At 44.0% G+C, this 21,265-nt stretch overlaps 1 protein-coding gene across 1 annotated transcript in view; it reads right to left on the bottom strand.

Annotated features, from left to right (window-relative positions):
- The window catches only part of SCRN1 (secernin 1), a 147,109-nt gene that overhangs the window by 63,515 nt on the left and 62,329 nt on the right, over nucleotides 1-21,265 (bottom strand). Inside the window, exons 3-4 of the mRNA XM_086942202.1 lie at nucleotides 9,057-9,259; nucleotides 7,527-7,721 (exon numbers count right to left, since the gene is read on the bottom strand). Of these exons, the coding sequence (XP_086798328.1) occupies nucleotides 7,527-7,721; nucleotides 9,057-9,259 (398 nt within the window). The remainder of the gene's footprint in view (nucleotides 1-7,526; nucleotides 7,722-9,056; nucleotides 9,260-21,265) is intronic.

Here is a 21,265-nt window from a genome sequence, read left to right as displayed (position 1 = left end):
ACATTTATTGAACAGTCTTTCTTCTCGTACAAGAGAAATGTATTGCCACAATTGCAATAACTGTTATTATAAAAAGTACGTACAGTAAGATAAGTATTGCGAAATAGAACTGTAAAAGCATTGATATGGTTTCTTAGCCATACAATGGTTTAAAAGTAATAAAACATATATACAGTCATATATACATTAGGCTAACATACTCAACTGGTGCTTCTAACTAAGCCTACCCCAGTGTGCCTGACCTAAGCCTAACACGTGAAAAGGGGAGTAAGTAAGTAGCTTAAGTTAAGTTGGTTTTGCCAAGGTTTGTTTCAAGAATTCTCGTCTAAGGGTTTAGTCAACACCATACCTCTGAATAGAATGATGGAGGATTGGTATCTCCTTCAGGGGTCTCTCTCGATATCCCAGTCACCCGCGAGGGTAAACTGGAAGCGCCGGGACTGGATTTCTCTGCACGAGAAAGGCAGCGGCTTCTCTCAGCGCGTCGAGGGAGGAGGGGTGACAGCGTCCGCGGGCAGCTGGGCTGGATGTCTTCGCAGAGGACGGCTGCTCGTCTCCTCAAGCGTACTCAACCATAGTTCGCGCTGTAGCGGCGATAATGGTAATCAGCAGCTTCACCACCACAGGATAGCAGGCTGCAGCGACAGAGTGCTAGTTTTTACCAACACGGGGTCATGCAGGCAGCTGGCATCAGCAACAGGTTCGCTCATTGCTTAAGGCAACGTTGGTAATATTTATACCTGACAGGTGCCGGGTTTGACGCAAGTTTGCTGGACATAAGACGTCAATTAAAGATGTCACTAGGAAGTGACAGTTATCAGTTGCTCATTAGAGTTCCATTACTAATCAAAACATAGCAAGCGGGGATTTCCAGGTTTGCTAAGTTTTTATCTTGTTGAAGAACTCGGAGTGTTATCTAGGAATATCAGATAGTGACTGCTGCTCTGTCATTGCACTAATTGGTCGCAAAGGAAGTAGCAGAGAGTCATGCTGGAATGTGGCTCTGTTCGTGTGAGGCCAGAGATGACTTTTCAGAAAATCGCACTTGAACGGTTATGCCAATATAGGGAATAAATGGATTTATAGCCGAATAGGGGCATAAGGTCACAGTATCGATCAGGAACCTAGATAAGCACGCAACAGAATCACTGGTAATCTACCCCCCCACCTTGGCCCACTCACTCCTCCCACTTCCCTCATTATTCCTGAGTCGCAGATCCGCCTACTATATTTGAACACCCGTTCTTTAGTCAGGCACCAAACTGATATTTTCCATCTACTTACGACTGAAAGACCTGACGTTCTTCTACTTTCTGAGACCTGGCTTACGGACGACTCCCTCCCGGACATACTGGCAGCATTACCTCCTGACTACTGCCTGCTTAACACCAACCGCCATGGGGGTCGCCCTGGAGGAGGGGTCGCGGCGGTAATACGTAAGGATATTCAGGTTATCACCCCCACTTCCATGATTTTTCCCGATGTAGATAACCTTGTCTTCAGTCTTGGAACTGAGGTGGGCGCTGTTACCTTTATGGTACTTTACCGTCCCCCACAATCCATGCCCTCTTTCCCCGCACTGTTTATTGAGCAGCTTGCTAGCATTGCTACCTCTTCTCCTCGCATAGTTATTGCTGGGGACTTTAATTATTGGTTTCAGCACAGGGACGCTGGCCCCCACGCCCTCGAATTGTTTGAAGGTCTCTCGAGCCTGAACTTCAGCCAGTTAGTCACCTCCCCCACCCATAGTGGTGGCCATATACTTGATCATATCTGGGTCTATGGGGTGAAGCCCTCCCACCCGCTTATTACACCTTGCGTGTGGTCGGACCACCGCCTTATCGATACCACCATCTCGATGGCTGGTCAGGTCAGGATCCCTTCGCGGGAGGGTGGCATGGCTCGTAAGTGGAAGGCCGTCGACTCTTCCAAACTGCTAACTCATCTGTCTCACACACGTCCGCCTCCCCCCAATGACTCTGACATTAATGAGCTAGATGGGCAAGTCTCTAACTGGCTCATATCAGCCAGCGATATCTTTGCCCCACTAATCAAGTTCCCTCGCTCTCGTCATAACCATTCTCATAAATGGTTTACTCCACTCCTCAAAACTGTACAGTTAGAACTTCGTCAATTCGAACGCAGATGGAGAAGAGACTACTGCCCGTCAAGTAGAGATATCTATGTGGCAGCTCGTAATAGGTATAAATCTGCTATCTCTGCAGCCAAGAAAACCTATGTCTCCGAGCGTATCCTGTCAGCTCCCTGTAAGTCGAAGGAGATTTTTAGAGTTCTGGACGAGTTCACGTCTGACGCCAGAACGCTTTTGTCCCAGGCCCCTACCCAGGAATCTTGCAATGCACTTAGCACCTTTTTTTTACAGAAGATTGTTTTGATTAAGGGCACTATCCCGGTCACCTCATTGGATGCTGTTCCCATCACACCCCCTCATAATGCTTTCTCTATCACCCAGCTTCCCCCACTAGACGCTATATCTTTAGCCAACCTGGCGGCCCGGATCAAGTCTGGCTCCCCTGACGACCACTGTCCACCTTCCATACTTTGCGACATCTGCCATTCTCTACCCGACTGTATTCTTCTCTTCTTTCCGGGACGGTACCCAGCTCCTTCAAGGAGGCCGTTCTAGTGCCTCTGTTGAAGAAGCCTGGAGCCGACCCTGCCGTCCCGGCAAACTATCGTCCTATCTCTCTCTTACCTTTTTTCTCAAAAATCTTGGAGGCCCATGTCACTGCCTGTCTCTCGGGGTTCATCGAGAGTTCCATCTTTCTCGAGGCCAACCAGGCCGGCTTCCGCCCTGGTCATTCTACGGAGGCTGTGATCCTGGCTGTCCTAGATACCTTGAGAGACGGAGCTGACAAGGGTACCTCCCAGGCCCTGGTTTTACTAGATCTGTCGGCCGCTTTCGACACGGTGGACCATAACATCCTCCTCCACCGTGTCGAACAGGCCGGCATCCAGGGCCTGGCGCTGGCCTGGGTGAAATCTTTCCTTATGGGGAGATCCCAGTCCCTCAGCCTAGGTACATTTAGGGCCCCTAGGGAACATCTGTCTTGTGGGGTCCCTCAGGGCTCCTCTCTATCCCCTCTTCTTTTCAATCTCTATCTTCGCCCTCTTCTCTCTTCTCTGAGGCAGTGGGACGCCCGCGTCTTCAATTACGCGGATGACCTACAACTCATTTTCTCTCTAAACTCTCTTTCTTCTATTCCTACTTTTCAGGCAGTCATGTCCCATATCTTTCAGTGGGTGTGTCAGAACCAGCTGAAATTTAACCCCGGTAAGACGGAGCTCCTCCTGCCGGGTAGGAGCGCCGTCCACTGGGGTCCATATTTCTGGCCGACAGAGCTTGGCTCTCCTCCCACCCCGGTAACCTCGGTGAAAAGCCTCGGGGTCACTATTGACGCTGGGCTCTCTCTGGGGCCGCAGGTGGGGACAGTGGTTTCCTCCTGCATGTTCCAACTGCGCAGGATCAGGAAGGTGGCCTACCTTCTTACTCCCGATGCCTTGCTTCAAGTCATCATGGCCCTTGTTCTCTCCCGCCTGGATTTTTCAAATTCCATCTATTACGGCTTGCCCAAATGCTCCATCAATAGGTTGCAAGTCATCCAAAACCAGGCGGCGAGACTGGCCCTCGGGATTCCGAAGTGGCAGTCCGCCAAACCCCTCCTTATCAAGCTACACTGGCTCCCGGTTAGCCTAAGGGCTGCCTTCAAGGTTGGCTGTCTTATTTTCAAATCTCTCTCTGGTTCCTGTCCCGCCTTTCTGAAATCCCTGATCTGCCCCTACTGTCCCTCACGTAACCTTAGATCACTTCACTTACATCTTCTGGTGGTCCCTCCCTTCAAACTCTGTAGATCTGGGGGTCGAAGATTTGCCTTTCTCGGCCCCAAACTTTGGAACTCTCTCCCCCTCTCAGTTAGGACTTCCGGTACTCTGATTCAATTTCGCAAATCATTAAAAACCTGGCTTTTCCCACAATCCCGCTAAAATCCCTCTGTTTCCTCAGCACCCTTTCAGCGCCATGATACCTCCGGTGACAGTGCGCTATACAAAATTCCCTTAACATAACATAACATAACATAACAGATTAATAGTGGAAGAAGAAATAGGGAATGAAAGGTGTTGTCTGGGTTCCTATCAAAAAAATACCAAAAGATAGAAATGAGTTGTATATGCATAGGATGTACAATAGGTTATCTCCAAATGTGTCTCCTCCCATCAGTGCTCATATTTGGGATATCTTGTGTCATCCGTGTTATCTCACAAGGACAAGCAGGCGCATAACGTCATATGAATACATGTTAAAATGTGATTCCCAAAGATAAGATACATCTAAAGCTATGATTGGTCATCAATAGGCCATGTAGATACTAATGTCTGAACAACAGTGTTTTTATCTATGTATTGTATATATTGTAATTTATTGTAGATTTTTGTTTTTTCTTTTTATATAAATTGCTTCTAGCCCTGAAGAAGTCACAGGGGTGACGAAACGCGTTGGCAACAGGCAATTCAGTATTTTTTTAATGAATTGGTGATCAATAAAGAAAGGAACAAATCTACAATAAAGACCTGGAAATTGTTTATCTTTGGGAAATTATGACTTTTTGTAACATTGGACTGTTTCTCTGAGTAGTGTATAGATTGCTACACTGCTACATATCAAATACAAAAGTACCTTGGTGCGAGTCATTTTGTTTTAAGTTTCTGCAGATAACCTGGTCCTTTGCCCAACAAGCCTTTATAAGGGTGCTACAGAGGATGTACATTTGAATCTGCCTTCTGCTGGATAAGAATTTCAGGTTGGTCATGTTTGCGATGGTTTTGACCCATCTGTGACCCTGCTTTTGTAGCCTTTGTAATTTGACAATTACCTTCCTGGGAAGCCACTGTAGATGATGTTAAAATAGTGCTGGCGTGGTAAGGAAATTCATCTGGTCAATACAACCCCATGGTGCAGACATGGGGGGATTTGGGAGTGCAGGGTGCTGGAGATGAAACCCCTGACCACTGCATTGACTTGAAAGCAAACACAATTTCACAGTCAAACAGTATTCCCTGGTTCTTGTATTTTTGTGTGGTTGAAGTACGGATTCTGAGACTTCGGGAACAGTCAGTGGATGTTAAGGACAGGCCCAGTAGCTCCTATTACAAGGACCTCAGGTTTCTCTGTTCATGCAGAGGCAGCTCTCCTCCATCCACTGGAGACGTGGTCCAAGCGTCCAAGCACTTGGTGATTGTGGTAGGATTGTAAGGTTGGTCGTCTTGCCATCAAGGGATTTGTGTGTTATCTCATATTGGAAGTTTACTTGGTACTGTTCAAGAAGCTGAGCCAGAGTAGAAACTTAAAAACAGACAAGGGGGTGATCCCTAGGGAAAGCCGCAAGGGCTGAAGGGCTGACACTAAACCAATCTGGATGTTGTGGCTTCAGTCAGTAAGAAAAGGCAGAATCAATTACAGAGCAGCCCCAGATACACCCCCCACTGACAGAATTTCCACAAGTATTGTCAACAGTGTCATATGTCACAGAGAGCGTAAGGACAATACGTTTACAGCTGAATGCACCGAACAGAAGCGACTGGCGCCGCACCAGGACAGCCCTTCTAGAACAGTAGGGTGTCCTGGATTTATGATTTCTGTGGCACACACCTCTTATGAAATATTAGGAGGAGGTCACATCTGTAATAATTATTCAACACCACAGAAGTGTGGTGTATTAAACTTATTGAAAAACTGTGCCAGAATTGCTGACAACTAATTGATGATACTTGCTGTGGGACTTACGGATGACCCAAGTGGATGTACTATTTCTAGTGATTATTGATGGTTATGCTGCAGATCATCTTTCTTGAAGTACTACACTTCTTACTGCATTCCCTTGATGTATATCTCTTGCCCTGATGAAGCCTTGTTGGGTGAAACGCGTTGGCTGCACTCCTTTGAACAGTACAAAAAAAAGCTTAAGCATGATTTCGACCAATGAAGAACCACGAGTATTAACTTAATGTGAAACATTTGTCACTGAACCTGTTGCAAATGAGATGTGTGTTGCCTCTCAAAAAGCTTGTGTATAATTAGTACTTGCGTAACCCACCCTCGACCATACCTAAGTACTCTCTCCACCAGGATGCGAACTACCTTCATTGTGTGACCCCCACCATCTTAATCGATGCTTGAACCTTGTATGTCCCTTGTCCAACGGCTGCATTTGTCCTGGTCGCAGCTAGCGATACAATATGTCTGAACTTATTTATTGTAACAGTAACTTGCTGTACCCTGGTATCATGATATTATTGTAAAGTGTTCTGATGCCCTCAGGTCATGTCCCCTCTATATAAAATTGCTAAAATGTAATTAATTCATTCTGTTCCCCTAGAAGGTCTGAATCCTAATTGATGGTCATGAAGGAGGTTATTTAGTTTATCATACTCTTGGAGGAGTCTTGCAACATCCTATTTCCATGATTTTGCTGGGGTGGTGATGGGGTGATGAGGGTCACCCAGGTGGTGAACCACCTGGGTGACTGTCACTCCTGCTTTATGTGGTCAATGTAGAACCCAACCACTGGTGTCTATTCCAGAGGCTACCAAAGCCATAATGGTGCGTAGGGCATAACAAATCTGATGAGTAACCTGTGTGTTAATCTCTTTCACCCAAATGCTTACAGCCAGATTTAAAAAGGGGGAACTCTGTTGATAATAAAGCAATCCTAGCTTCATTCTGCAGTGGCCATGCACAAGGAACTCCTATTTCTGGTCTAGCAGCTGAGATACTTGCCTTCGAACCTGACACAGAACTTCAGGCACCCACTGCAAAGTCTGTGTGCCCATCCCACCTCTCAACTCACTCAGCATGGTACATGAGAAAGGCCCTCTGGTGCCCACCTAGGCAGCACCACTATTCACCGTATGGTCTCAGTCACTCACACTGGCGCGGGGTGGAGCCAGAGCACGGTCTGCAGATCACTCAGTGAGGTACCTGGAGGTCCGTAGCTGGCAACATGACGTGTGTCGAAGGCTCGTCCTCACCTTTGGAACCAAACATCTCATCAGCATCACAAAGAATGCAAAACTGTCTCAGACAAACAACAAGGGTGGGTGCAAGGTGTGGGTGTATATGGGGTACCAGTCGGAGCACCCCTTTCAGATTCCATGCATGATTACTGCGCGATTACATTCAAGCCCCCGCACTTTGGAGGTGAAATAGACAGAAGGAGATTTCTTTAAAGCGAGTGTCTATTGAAGGGCTTGATTTATATCTTGGTGGACGGGTTACACCATCACAACGGTGACGGATATCCCTCCCAAGGAAATATAAATCCCATAGGATATAATGAGATTCATATGGGTCGGGTTATCCATCACCTTCGAGATGGAGTAATCCTAATCCATCCGCCAAGATCTAAATCAGGCCCTAAGGCATGAAGAAACTATTTTGCCGAAGGTCTTTCCAATTGGGAGCCAGCAATCTGAAGAAGTCAAACGATGAACAATATATAGAAACTCACCGGCTACATTTTGCAGATGTGCAGCGGCCGAGCAGGTGCCCTCGTGTTCCTCACCATCAGAGAAGACTTGCGAGAAGTTGAACTCTGTCTGCCCGTCCCACCAGCCTTCACTTGTGGCGTGGTCCCTGAGCTGAGGGTGCTCGGCATCCATTGTAGTGGTTAACTGTAGGCAGCTGCCGACACACTGCACTCCCTCTGCACACAGAACGAAGAAGGTGAGACAGCAGCACGCATGCAGGCTCTGTCGATATATCAGGGCGCTGCAGGCCAACACATATACACGTGGACAACATCTGGTCAACAAGGGGCATCAAGGCTACAGCTATGGTGCTATCTGTATTTAGAGATCCGCGGATACATCCAGGCAAAGATCGCCTGTCATTTCTTGTGCCTCCTCTGGTGGCCCCCCCGCACCCCCCCCCCCCCCTGATCGCTCAGATACTTATCAAGAAAGGCTCTAACAGTCTCATCCATAATTCTGAGTTTGATAATCAGAGCTTCTCCTATTCAAAAGAAGTGATATCATTATTTCCATCCTTCCCAACATGTGTTTCTCAAGATTTGAAATGGCTTCCTTAAGGCAAATTGTGTTTAATTTGACTCTAACTCATAGCTTTGATTCCATATTATCAGTCATTCATAACTAGTTTTTACAGAAAACTAGTTATGGACGAGCCATAGTGTCTTTAATAAAATTAGAACTTTTCAGGATTAACTCTTAGAAAATCCACACTACCAAGTAAAAGAAACCCTGAGTATCAAACTCAAAGAATTGCAAAAAAAAATTATTAAGTTAAGAGTAATATTATTATACATTAATTGTATATATTTTTGTTAAATATGGAACTAAATAAAAATTCTACAGCAATGTTAACTTCATTTTGAATTAAATAGTTAACATAAATATATATATATATATTTTTTAAACAAAGTTTAAATAAAAAATTAATTTCCACCTAAAGCAAAAATATATATTTACTTGTTTTTAAATTATTATCAACATTAAATTATATTTACTTAGATCTGTAACACATTTAAATAATTTCATTTAATATTATTCTCTGAGGGGTTTTATTTAAAGTCCCTACCTTCATTATTTACTATAGGAAGATGTTGCACTTTTTAGGAGTAACTTACACTTGCAAGTTAAGCTCCGCCCTTTTTAAGCAAGTGGCGACATGTAACTTACATATTTGAGTAAATGTACACTTGGATTTTGTAAATAACCAATAGGTGTAAAGTTACTTAAAGGTATAAGAGTAAATTAAAGATATAAATCTACTCACAAGTGTAAGTTACCTTTGTGAACAGCCCTGCAACTGAACGAGTGTCTAACTTAATGTGAGTCTAAGAATTGAAACGACACACAACCATGCAGTTGTTTGTTTTTAGAAGGTAAAATAAACAAATGTTGAAGAGAAAAGGAAAAGGCACTAAGACCAGTGTGTTCAGTTAGTTGCTTCACAGTTCTGTATTTTAAATTAGAAAAGAGTCCATACGTGCTGTGACGCGCCAAGCGATGGAACCGACCTGTGATTTTCTTCGCAGCCCAGTACCTCCCGGAGGTCTCCAGGATCCAGGCTTCTGTGTGGTCCACAATCAGGAAGGCACTTTGGAAGGTGTGGCAGGTGCCGGCGTCTTCGCAGTAGTTCCCACCCTGGCCGTGCTCCTCTAGAAGAGACGCGATCACATCCAGAGCATCCTTGGCAGACTGGCTTCTTTCTAGACCGAGTCTGGAACACAAAGAGAATCATGATCAGTGCTGAGCAGAGCTTAATCTGTAAAATAATAAGTACCAGAGCTCTTGTCAGAAGGCCACAGGTGCTTGCAACATCAATTGCCCCTATCAGTGCTGTCAATGACTGTACCAAACCAACAACTACTAACCATCACATACGTATAAGTGTGACAACATAGACTATTCCAGGCCTCCAAAGTGATGGCTTGGGTGGCAGGTATTAGGCATTTTGTATGTATATTGAATTCATAAACAACAATTTCTGTGCTCATCTCTAAATTACACAAACAGCACCACCACGTGGCAGACTTTCATAAGTGCGGTGTTGACAATTAAGTGCCAGTGCTGAGCACCAGAAACCACTGTCTCAAATTAAGCACTGGTACTGACAGGGAAACTAAAGCCTAGTCTATTACTTCTGATCAGATATGTTGCATATTCCTCTATGTATAGCATACATTAATAAACTCTGCAATATGTGTAATATAATTAGACAAATGTAATGCCCTTTTATATATTTATGTAGAAACTTTGCACATAGAATATTTTGACTACAAGAAAAAATCGAAATAATATCTCCTTGAATTTGTAATGGAAAAGAATAATGTCCTTGAAGCATCTTCTCACCATACACTATTTTAAGAGTTTTTTTACGCAGAATCAGGAGAGAAGTGGAAGCTGTAGTCATGTGTCACAGATTAAGTGGCGCACACACGTCTATTTACATAATTAAAATGCCTAAGCTTGTGACTATTTATGTAGCATTATGCAATGGGTTAATAAAAGCTCTGTTTGTGCATGTCATAGCTGTGTATTGAGATGTTTAAATTATTTATTTAAGGATACTTGGTTACTTTTCACAAGCTTCCAACTTCTTGCCAGTGATTTTCAACTTGCACATTGAGGCTCTGGGAGTCATCTACTGGTCTATCTGTCCATCAACAGATCACCTGATTTCGGGTCTGGACATGGCCTGATGAAGACCACCTCACTACGGCTCCAGCCAGAAATGTGCAAAGTCTGCCTCAAGCATTTTGCAAACACGATGGAAAGTGTCTGTTGTTTACAATGACTGCAAACACCATCAGGTCCAAGGCTGGCAAGGCACATTTAAACTTGGTACCTGAGCATCACAGCTCGGTGAACAAACCACTGGGCTTCTAGCTTGATTCCCTTTTCAGCTTCAGAGCATCTCACGCAGGAACAGGACTGTGTTGTGTCAACTTACCCGCTCCACGAGTAAAGATTGCAGCTCTGGCCTTGCCATAGAACAGACTCTGAGCATTCCAGGCAGACAACTTCCTTGTTTCAGGCCACCTTAGCAGCAAGCCTTTTCCTTAGGACTACAAACATACATGTGTACCCCACTGCTCATGCGTCAAGGCACTACACTCATGGGGAACTGTGGATCCACTCATGACAGGTTACACAATTTAATCAGGGAGAGGAGGTAGGCAGTCTGTCTGTGGAAACCTGTAATATTTTACTTGGCATAAGCTGCGGCCATTTTGGCTGTGGCATACATTTAAATTTCCTTCATAATTCTTTTGTCCTTTCACTCTGCCTGTGCTATCTATTTTAGTTGATTTCCTGACTCAGCTAAAAGCAATGTACGTGCTGAGAACTTGTAGCTGCCAGTACACCTGCTATCTGTCAATCATTTCTGCGGCAATAGGCACTCCTGCTCCCCCTCCCACTTTGCTGACTATGTAGTTTTTATCTGCCCATATGTGTTAGTAACTATTCCTAAAACTTGTTCTCCCTATTTCTGTTCATGTGCTTACACTACACAAAACCTGTATAAAAGACCTGTGTTCTGTGACTTCAATGTACTACCTCAGGCAGCCCTTGAGAGTGCTGTGTGGACGTGGTCCCACTCATGAGTGATTAATAAACTTGTTATTTGAATTCCAGATTCAGTGGGAATCTCTAACTTGTTAGTCTATGGACCTGTGGACAGAGAAGGGTGACCCCTGCATCGGTGTGCTCATTAAAAGGCACATTTCCACAGTTGGCGCTCATCATGGGACTCCATCGGAGACGCGGCTGCTCGAAGGAGTGGTATTGACGGAGGATTGGAATTTCACCGAGGAAGCGCACTGTGGGGCAGATTTACAATAACTGGTGCATCCCTGCGTATCAGCAGGAATGCTCCAGTTATTGTGCACCGCAGCTCCGCCACCCTGGATGTGCCACATTTATAATGCGGCGCACCAGGTGGGCAAAAACGGCACTGATACGTGACGCATCTGTGCCATAAAATCGGCGCATTGCTGGAGTTACGTCGCAAGCGCAACGCAGCTCCAGCAATGCTCTGGGGGGCTCTATCTCCACAATGCTGTGTCAATCCTTGCGCCTGCTTCAGGCAGGCGCAGGGTTTTGATGCAGCATGGGACCAAAAGTGACTGAATGAAATCTTATAGATTTCACTCAGCCACTTTTGGGAGGCGTTTCTGCACCAGAATGCCCCCCTGCGCAAGAACACCTACTTCTGGCGCAGGCCTTTACAACGTGACGCATCTGGCACATCTTTTGCGTCGCCGCTGCGTGCCAAAAGTGATGCAACTGCGGCGTAAAAGAGGTGCAAAGGGCTTGTAAATCTGCCCCTGTATATGGAGACCTTTATCTTTGCAGGCCGACGTGACTTTTCCGGTTTTCCTAGTTTGCCCCTCCAGGTGGTGCCGGTCTCGTTTGGGGTTTTCCGTGGCACACATTTGCAGTGACCATTAGGTTGATGAAGAGATCGGCAGGTGGAAGTTGGAGACTCTTGTTTGGTAAGGTCGCTGTAGCTGCACTTTTGATTTTCTTGAAAAAGATAAAGGCAGGTAATGTGGAGATTTTTCTCTACTTTTGAATATTTTGGAAAAGTAGTATTTTACAAAAATGTGGTTGCATGCCTGTTTCCAGCACACTCAGTAGGTTGTGTTGCTGTCTTGGTGATACCAAAACTGATTTAGTAAGAAGCCAGCCGGCTCCCCCACAGGGGACACCTAATAAAGACATATATGTCAAATATGGTATTTCTTCCGTAATGTACAGTACACTGTAGAACAAATACACAAAGAAAGATTCTGATCTACAATGGCCTGTGAATGGGTCATTTGATTTTAAAAAGGTTCAATATGTAGAGTAGTGTTAAAGAAAAAATAGACAGGACATGTTTGATTGTGTACGAATGTGGGGATGAAGAAGTACGAGAGAGTGAAAAGAGCAGAAGTTATAGCAGAAAAAGAACAACGAAAAACAATATATATCTAAAGAAAATTTTAAAATACGAAAATAAGGAAAAAATAGAAAAAATAGAAACAGAAGATAGGGAACGTCGATTAGAGGTAAATGGCCAATATCCTATCAGGCGCCCTATTTATCCCATACTTAATTTGCCTCAGGATGACTGCATCCTATTAGATCAACCCCCACCCCCATATAAATTTCCCACACCAAGTGCCCCAGAGGATGAGGTTTTTGATAAGAAGCATTTGTCTTCAGAAGAAAAAGATAAAGATAAGCAAATTGGACGGCAGACTAGCTCTACTTTATCTAGGGAAGAGAAAGATAACTTGCGGGATATTGCTAGAGAGGAAGCACATCGGATTACTACTGCAACAGCCCTCACAGTTCAGACTTGGGAAGACGACAAACAGTTATTTTATTTAGAAAAATTCACTTGGGAGGTAATATATGGTTGGCGGCATATTTCTAATGCAACAGAACCAAATGATATAAGTAAGTACTGATTATAAACAGTTAGGAGATGGGACTTTCCTTTTTTCGAACCTACCTGATATGATTGGATGGGTGGTCCAATTACGAGATGACACATTGCGTTTGCAAAAGGAGCAAGAATTAGCTAGGAAAAATGAAGTTGCAGAAGCAGTTCAATCTCAGGTAAAGAAAGTAGATGCTTTGGTGGATGCAAATAAATCTAGTAGTAATGAGTCTGCTATGAAACCTATGCTTGAAGCTGCACCCCTATATGTTCCTCCGAAGGGTGCGGGAACCAGTAATGATAAGACTTCGGATGATGCAAAGGGATATTTTATATATAATTGGGTTTAAACTCCTTGGAGTAGAGCTGATGTGATGGCTCTTAAAGCTGCTTTGCCCCACCCCCGGGGAAAAATCCTGCTACCGGCGGTGGAAGGAGCCATTAGCTCCTGCACTATGACCTTGCCAGATATTGATATGTTCTTTGGGCTTATTCTGCCCCCTGATATGTGGAGAACAATGCGTAAAATAGAAGACAAATGCGGCATTTGGTGACACCTGGGTGGAATTAGAAAGAATAGATGCGGAAAGGGAGCCTGCGCAGAAACCTCAGAAGGAGATATTAGATATTCCTAAAGCTATTGTGACTAAGTTAAGGACTCTCATAATCCCTCAGAAAATAGATTGGACCACGTTAGAGTCCTGTAAACAGAAAAAGGATGAGTTAGTTTCTGACTTCTTTTCAAGGTTTGAGGAAACATTCCATGATTTTAGTGGTCAGTCATTGGCAGATGATACGGGTAGGCATTTGTTTGTTGATAAATTTGTCGCTAATATGTTACCAGAAATAGCTAGTCACTTAAAGGCCAGCGAGAGTTCTTGGACCACGTCTTTCCCAGTTTCCCTTTGGACTATGGCCCAATATTATGAGCAACAGGAATAGGAGGCAAAAGACAGGGAGGATAAGAAGGTTAAGGAATTAAAGACAAAAGTTATGTTGGCTCAAGTATATGGTCCACCATTTAGGGGAGGTGGAAGAGGCGGACGCGCACTATATACACCTGGAGTGCCCCCTCTTCCTCGAGCCAATTTTTCCCCTGATACTGGGCATTGGCGTTCTGAGTGCCCCTTTTTGTGAGATCAGTAGTATCAGTGGGGAAGGGAAAGTATGGAAGGATGCCCAGGGAATTCAGGAAGCAGGGGAGGTACAGGAGCTCGCCCCAGATTTGAAGCAGTTGAACAAGGATCAGTTTACTCTAATACTTTTGATAGATGAAATCAATATCAAATGTCTGATTATTCTGCTGATGCTCTTGCAGATTCCGATTATGCATAGGGATGCCTAGGATGGGGTAATGGACCGGTTGAGATGCCATTAGATCAAATGGGTCCTTATGTTGATGCAAGAGTCTTGGGATCTACTGATCGGTTTCTGGTTGACACAAGGGCTACCTGTAGTACTCTGTCTAAAATTGGCTTCTAGGACTCTCCTGTCTGGCACAATGATAACAATGATAACATTGATAGGATTCGATGGGACACCTACACCTACACCTACACCTAGCCCACTTTCACAGCAACTTTAATTCGGACTTGACAAATTCACTGCAGCATGTCCATGTTTGCTTTCCCCTAACACGCCGGATAACCGTGTGGGTATCGATATGCTTAAATATTTTCATGCCACAATACGTTGTTTTCCAGAAAGTGTGAGTGTTATTTTAAATTACAATTATTCAATGGTTGAGAGATCCTGTCTTATCAATGAGGATGCAGCTCTGACGTCCTTACCTAGTGTATAGGAACACTGTTATTGTTATCATTTCTTGCCTCTCATCATCACAAAGTCTTACAAAAGAAATTGCAATATTGTAGACAGGAGGTTACTTATTCAGGTCACCTCCGGTCGAAGGAGGGACGTGTACTCGCACCAAACCGCATTCAGACCATTCTAGACACTCCTGTACCCCGCACTCAAAAGGATGCCTGTGCACTGATGGGCCTTACTTTTTTTTTGTAGACAGTGGATCGCCAATTTTTTGCACATTATTAAATCTTTGTTGGCCCTTTTGACTAGAGACACTAAAGATGCCTTTCCCATGGACTACTGAAAGTCAGAATGTCAGAATGCCTTCCAACAGTCACGCCACACTCTTTGTTCTGCACCAGTATTAGGAACTCCAGACTACACTCACTAACAAGAGCATGTGAGCCAGCCTACCTCAACAGATGACTCCTTCTACATCCCCAACCGCCAGCTCCGCTCTGCCGACCTAGCACTCGCCACCGTCCCGCGCATTCGAAGAACAACCACCGGCGGGAGATCCTTCCCCCACCTCGCCGCCAAGACATGGAACACCCTCCCACTGAGACTACGACAGACCCAAGACCTGCTGACCTTCAGGAGGCTACTCAAGACCTGCATGCTCAATCAGTAGCGCCCCCCCCCCCTCCCAGCGCCTCGCGGGTATGTAGTGCACTTCACAAGTGATTGATTGATTGACTGATAAAATAGGAGTAGGTAAATGCATTTGCACATCACACAGTCCGTGAGACCGCAATGCAGCAAAGTACCACCTCCATGTATGTGGTGAAGTCGCAAGCTGAACGTTCGCATGATGCCAGGCAGGAAGTGTTGGACATGCAACAAGCTGCTTTCGCTGATGAACTAGATCAATGGTCTAAGGAGGGAACACTGGATGATGAGGGCTGTTGGAGGAATAAAGATATGTCCAAATGGAAGTTAACCACAGTCTACTTATATCCCTTGATTCACATGGCACATGGGCAGGCACATGTTGGTGCATCCTCAATAGCAAATCAACTTATGTAAGTTTGGAATCATCCTGATATTGCCGGCACTGCTAAAAAGATAGTCCAGTCTTGTCTGGTCTGTCTTCAGTATAATCCTGGATAGTGAATGCAAAATCCAACAGGAGGGTTTGCAACACCAACTGCACCATTTGAGGTCCTGCAAATGGACAACGGACCTCATTTCATTGGACAAGTTATAGAATATGTCATGAAAGGGTTGGGGATTAAACTGAAATTTCATGCCACTTTTCATCCACAATCAGCAGGCCTGGTGGAGCATTACAACACCACTCTAAAATTTAAATTGGCTAAAATACAGGCTTCCACGTCTTTAAAAATGGCCTGATGCCCTGCGCATAGGACTACTTTCTATCAGATCAATATCACATTCACGATCTGGCCATATGAGGTTGTGTTTGGTAGGCCTATGAATATTTGGGGAATCCCTAAGCCTCGCCCTATACATGTTGTACCTCATGCGTTGATGAGTGACTATTTCTCCCAGTTAACTGACAGCTTCTCTTCTATTTATCAGCAGGTACGGGAAATTCTTCCAGACAGGTCTCAGGGCGAAGGCCACGATCTGCGGCCTGGCGATTCCATGTCACATGCCCGCGTAAGCCCAACTATGTTGACAGATCACCACGACATTCTGATTACCGAGAAAGGGCGTGCTGCGTCACTTGAAGGACCTGAAGAAGTCTGCCCGGACCACACGATCCCTGGTACATCTAGATATCTGCTTCGATCCAGGAAGAAAGACATTTCAGCGCGGAAAGAGACTCTCTGAGCCACTGTCCTGGGTGGTTAAAGACTGACTACAAAGTGGGGTTGCTTATTAGTGACTACTTGTCTCAATCTTAGTGAAGAAACCAACGCCTGCCCGGGACCTTAGGGCACCATCTGTTTTGTTGTTTGCTGATGAAAATGAGCTCGCTTAAGAAGAAGGAGATCGCTGCGACAATTTGCAATGGCTGTACAATATGCATCCTTGGTCTGACTTTGAGTGCTGCCATCATCGCTACTATAATATGGGTAGCGGAGGAAGTAATGCCTGGAGCCTCCTTACCTAACATTACTGTTACATCACTTGCTGCAAAAGAGCACCATCATTTTGATTTGCCGCAACATGAACTGGGATACCGGCAAAATCTGAGAAACAATTCATTTCTTCAAATGTTGCATCAGACACACCAGCTAAGCAATGCTACTAACTGTTGGGTTCGTGGCAAGATTCCTCCTCATCAGAACTTAAAAGGTATCCCGTGGTCACCGGTGCCATTCTCTCACAAAGATTATGGTAAGTAAAGTGAGCAACCCAGTAAACCTTTGGGGGCTTGGGTACAAATATGATAGAAAGGGTAAAATTGCCTCCAAAGGAGTTTGTTTTCTAGATGGATTGAATTAGTTATGAAACTAAGTTGAATACAGGTAACTTAATTGTCCTGAGTGAAATTAATTCCAGATCAATTAAAAAACATTCATACACTTATAATTGAATTGAACTTAACAATACTTAACAACAAGACAGTGACAAAAAACAAATAGACATGTGTATAGGCAAAGAAATGAATTTTATCAAAATTAGGTCATAAAGGGAAATATACAATGCAGAAGGAAATATGCTAAACAGGAATACAGGATAGGTATCTGAAAACAAATCAAGATCTCTGTAAAGCCTGTATAACGCCTATCCAAAAATAAAGATTAACAGAAGTTTCTTTTGGATAAAGCTGAGGGTCGACGTTTCGGTCTTTATGGACAACTCTTCAAGACCATCATCAGGACAGTGGGTAGTACATATTGTAAATCCCTTAGGTTGATAACTTGATTCCGTAAGCTGCTTGCAGATTTGCGGACTGACGGCGGATTGACTCTTTGAACCAGGCGGACCGAAATAGATTCATCTACCTGACGACTTTACCATCCATTGTGGCCCCCTTTGACCAAATTGCGAGGAGTGACCCACGAATAAGGAGAACTTTAATTGCCCCTTTATCTACGTCTACAGATTACTCTACTTAGACGTCGTGTAATTACCGCTGCGACGCCCTCACAAAAGGGTGAGAGGTCCATCATTTTAATAAACATTTGGACCACGATTTTTCCCGTTATTAAATAGATACAACGTTTCTGACTCATATACCGTGCTGTACAACATACGGAATCAAGTTATCAACCTAAGGGATTTACAATATGTACTACCCACTGTCCTGATGATGGTCTTGAAGAGTTGTCCATAAAGACCGAAACGTCGACCCTCAGCTTTATCCAAAAGAAACTTCTGTTAATCTTTATTTTTGGATAGGCGTTATACAGGCTTTACAGAGATCTTGATTTGTTTTCAGATACCTATCCTGTATTCCTGTTTAGCATATTTCCTTCTGCATTGTATATTTCCCTTTATGACCTAATTTTGATAAAATTCATTTCTTTGCCTATACACATGTCTATTTGTTTTTTGTCACTGTCTTGTTGTTAAGTATTGTTAAGTTCAATTCAATTATAAGTGTATGAATGTTTTTTAATTGATCTGGAATTAATTTCACTCAGGACAATTAAGTTACCTGTATTCAACTTAGTTTCATAACTAATTCAATCCATCTAGAAAACAAACTCCTTTGGAGGCAATTTTACCCTTTCTATTCTCTCACAAAGGCTCTTGCCCAGCTTGGTTCAAACTTCCATCGGCCAGATTCATGAAAGACCCGTTTTGCGAGTCTGAAATAGCGATTCATAAGGAATCGCCATTACAGACTCGCAAAACGGGATTCATGTAGGAATTGCAAAATTAAATGCGATTCCTACAGATTCCTTATTTGCGATTAGCAAATTGCTAATCGCAAATAAGGAATAACTCCCCTTTCATTCCTATGGGCCAAAAGGCCCATAGGAATGAATGCGGAGTATTCCTTATTTGCGATTAGCAATTTGCTAATCGCAAATAAGATAGCGATTTGAAGGGTGCCAGGGGTGTCCAAAGGACACCCTGTAGCACCCCTTAAATGCAAATTTAAACAGGTGTTGCGCACACACATGTCCAAAGGACATGTGTGTGTGCAACATGCAACTTAGAAAAATGCTTTTAAAAGCATTTTTCTAAGTTTTCGCTATTTACCACGAGGTTTGACCTCGCGGTAAATAGCGGCCGAAATTTGCGAATTCGCAATTTTAAAATGTTTCAAGAATAGCATTTAAGGAATCTCTAATAGAGATTCCTTAAATGCTATTCCTCGCAAATTTGCGAGTTTCTAAATAGCGACTTTTGCATTTGGGATGATGAATCCCAAATGCAAAAATTGCACTCGCAAAGGGCCAGATTCTCAGAATCTGGCCCTTTGCGAGCGCAAATATGATTGATGAATCAGGCTGTATATGCCTCTAATGAACAAAGACTGTTACCCCAACGAAGATGGGGACCCATAATCAAAAGGGACTGCTTTAGAAATGAAAGAATATAGTAAAGGAAGTGCAGCAATAAACAATGTGTATCCAAATTCTAGGTCAGCTAAAGTAAATGGACCCCTTGTTATCTCTGTTATCATGACCACAGGCCCCTTTGTGTACAAAGTACAGGCGATGTGCCAGTGGGCCACAGTAACTGTACTGCAGTGTTGCAGATGTCTATGAGAGGCCGAAGCAGCTTCCTTGCATCACGTCACACTTCATTTGTTTGTGGAACTAAGGCATACTACTTCCTACCTCCAGGTTGGTCTGGTACCTGTTACATAGCCTTCCTTCTACCACCTGTGTCTTTAGCCCTCCCAACCTACCATCAAGATTTGCAATTGTTCAATCACTATGCTGGTAGTAGGAGAGAACGTGCAATCGATTTCTCTGAAGTCAACCACACAGAGACCACATGGGAACCGTATAGATTAGAGCATGCTGTATCATTGGATCCAGCTGTTGTGTCTTCACACCGGACAATCAACCTTCTGTGTATGCGGTCATCTCCAAACAACACAAATAGCTACTGAGATGTATCAAGATTCAGGAACATGGACTTGACCTAGATGGTTCTGGAGCATATTTTCTGTATGGGGCTTAAACATATTTTCAGCCTTATTGATAAATTGTTGCAATTCTCTTCTCTTGTTGTTTATGTATCCAATGCCGGCCAACGCTTTGTTCCTTTTGTATTTCCACTTGTACTACTTGTCTACCATTTAAAACAAATGTCCAAAATGTAAAAGCCTGTTTAGCAGTTGATCAAGAAGTCAGCAACATGATGCTAATTGATATGTATAACATTTATCGTACCCCTTTTAAAGCAAAAGAAAATGTCTTAGCTAATGTCAAAAGGGCCGTCTGTGAAAAACATGTAATATTTCCTTGGCATAAGCTGCAGTCATTTTGGCTGAGGTATCCATTTAGGTTTCATTCATAATTCTTTCGCCCTTTCACTCTGCCTGTGCTATCTATTGTAGTTCACTTCCTGACTCAGCTAAAATCAATGTACATGCTGAGAGTTTGTAGCTGCCATTACACCTGCTGTATGTCAATCATTTCTGCTGCCATAAGCACTCCTGCTCCCCCTCCCACTTTGCTGACTATGTCATTTTTATCTGCCCATGTTTGTCTGTAACTATTCCTAAAACTTGTTATCCCTATTTTTGTTCACGTGCTTACACCGCACAAAACCTGTATAAAAGAACTGTGTTCTGTGACTTCAATGTACTACCTCAGGCAGCACTTGAGAGTGCTGTGTGGATGTTGCCCCACTCATGAGTGATTAATAAACTTGTTATTTGAATTCAAGCTTCAGTGCCAATCTCTAATTTGTTGGTCTACGGACCCGTGGACAGAGAAGGGTGACCCCTGCACCGGAGTGCTCATTAAAAGACACATTTCCACATGTCCACCAGGATACAGGTCAAAAGGCCTGTCCCCCACTGCTTCTATTCCATTGCTAGTAATGTCATGGCCTGGAGATGAAGGGGTAGTTACTTTGGGTGTACCTACATCTCTGGATGAACATTAACAAAAACATATAGTGTACCTGCCAATTCTCTGTCACTGGAAACATTCAGGTCAGTCAGAAAGATGAAATACAGAGCAGTATGGCACACTGCGGTTTCACTAGGGACTATTGACCCAACAATCCTTAGCATAGGGCCTGAATGTTCCACTTACTTCAAAGAGCAAGAAACAGCAGCAATTTCCAGATCACATCCAGGCCTGAAAAAGCCCCACTCACCACCAGGAACAAGAATGTCCCATTCCCAACTGGGGGAGGTATATCCCACTCATCACTAGGAACAGGAATGTCCCATACCCTACCGTGGGAGGTATATCCCACTCACCACCAGGAACAGGAATGTCCCACTCACCACCAGGAACAGGAAAGTCCCACTCCCTACCCGGGGAGGTATATCACACTCACCACAAAGGGCATGCATGTTCCATCCCCTCCAGGGCTGGAACTTTTCCACTCACTGCCAGGTCTACGCATGTTCGGCTCACCACCAAGGTTGGA

Source organism: Lissotriton vulgaris, chromosome 10 (genome assembly GCF_964263255.1).
Source record: "Lissotriton vulgaris chromosome 10, aLisVul1.2, whole genome shotgun sequence".
Classification (NCBI taxonomy): domain Eukaryota; kingdom Metazoa; phylum Chordata; class Amphibia; order Caudata; family Salamandridae; genus Lissotriton; species Lissotriton vulgaris.
This window is presented reverse-complemented; position numbering and strand designations above follow the sequence as displayed.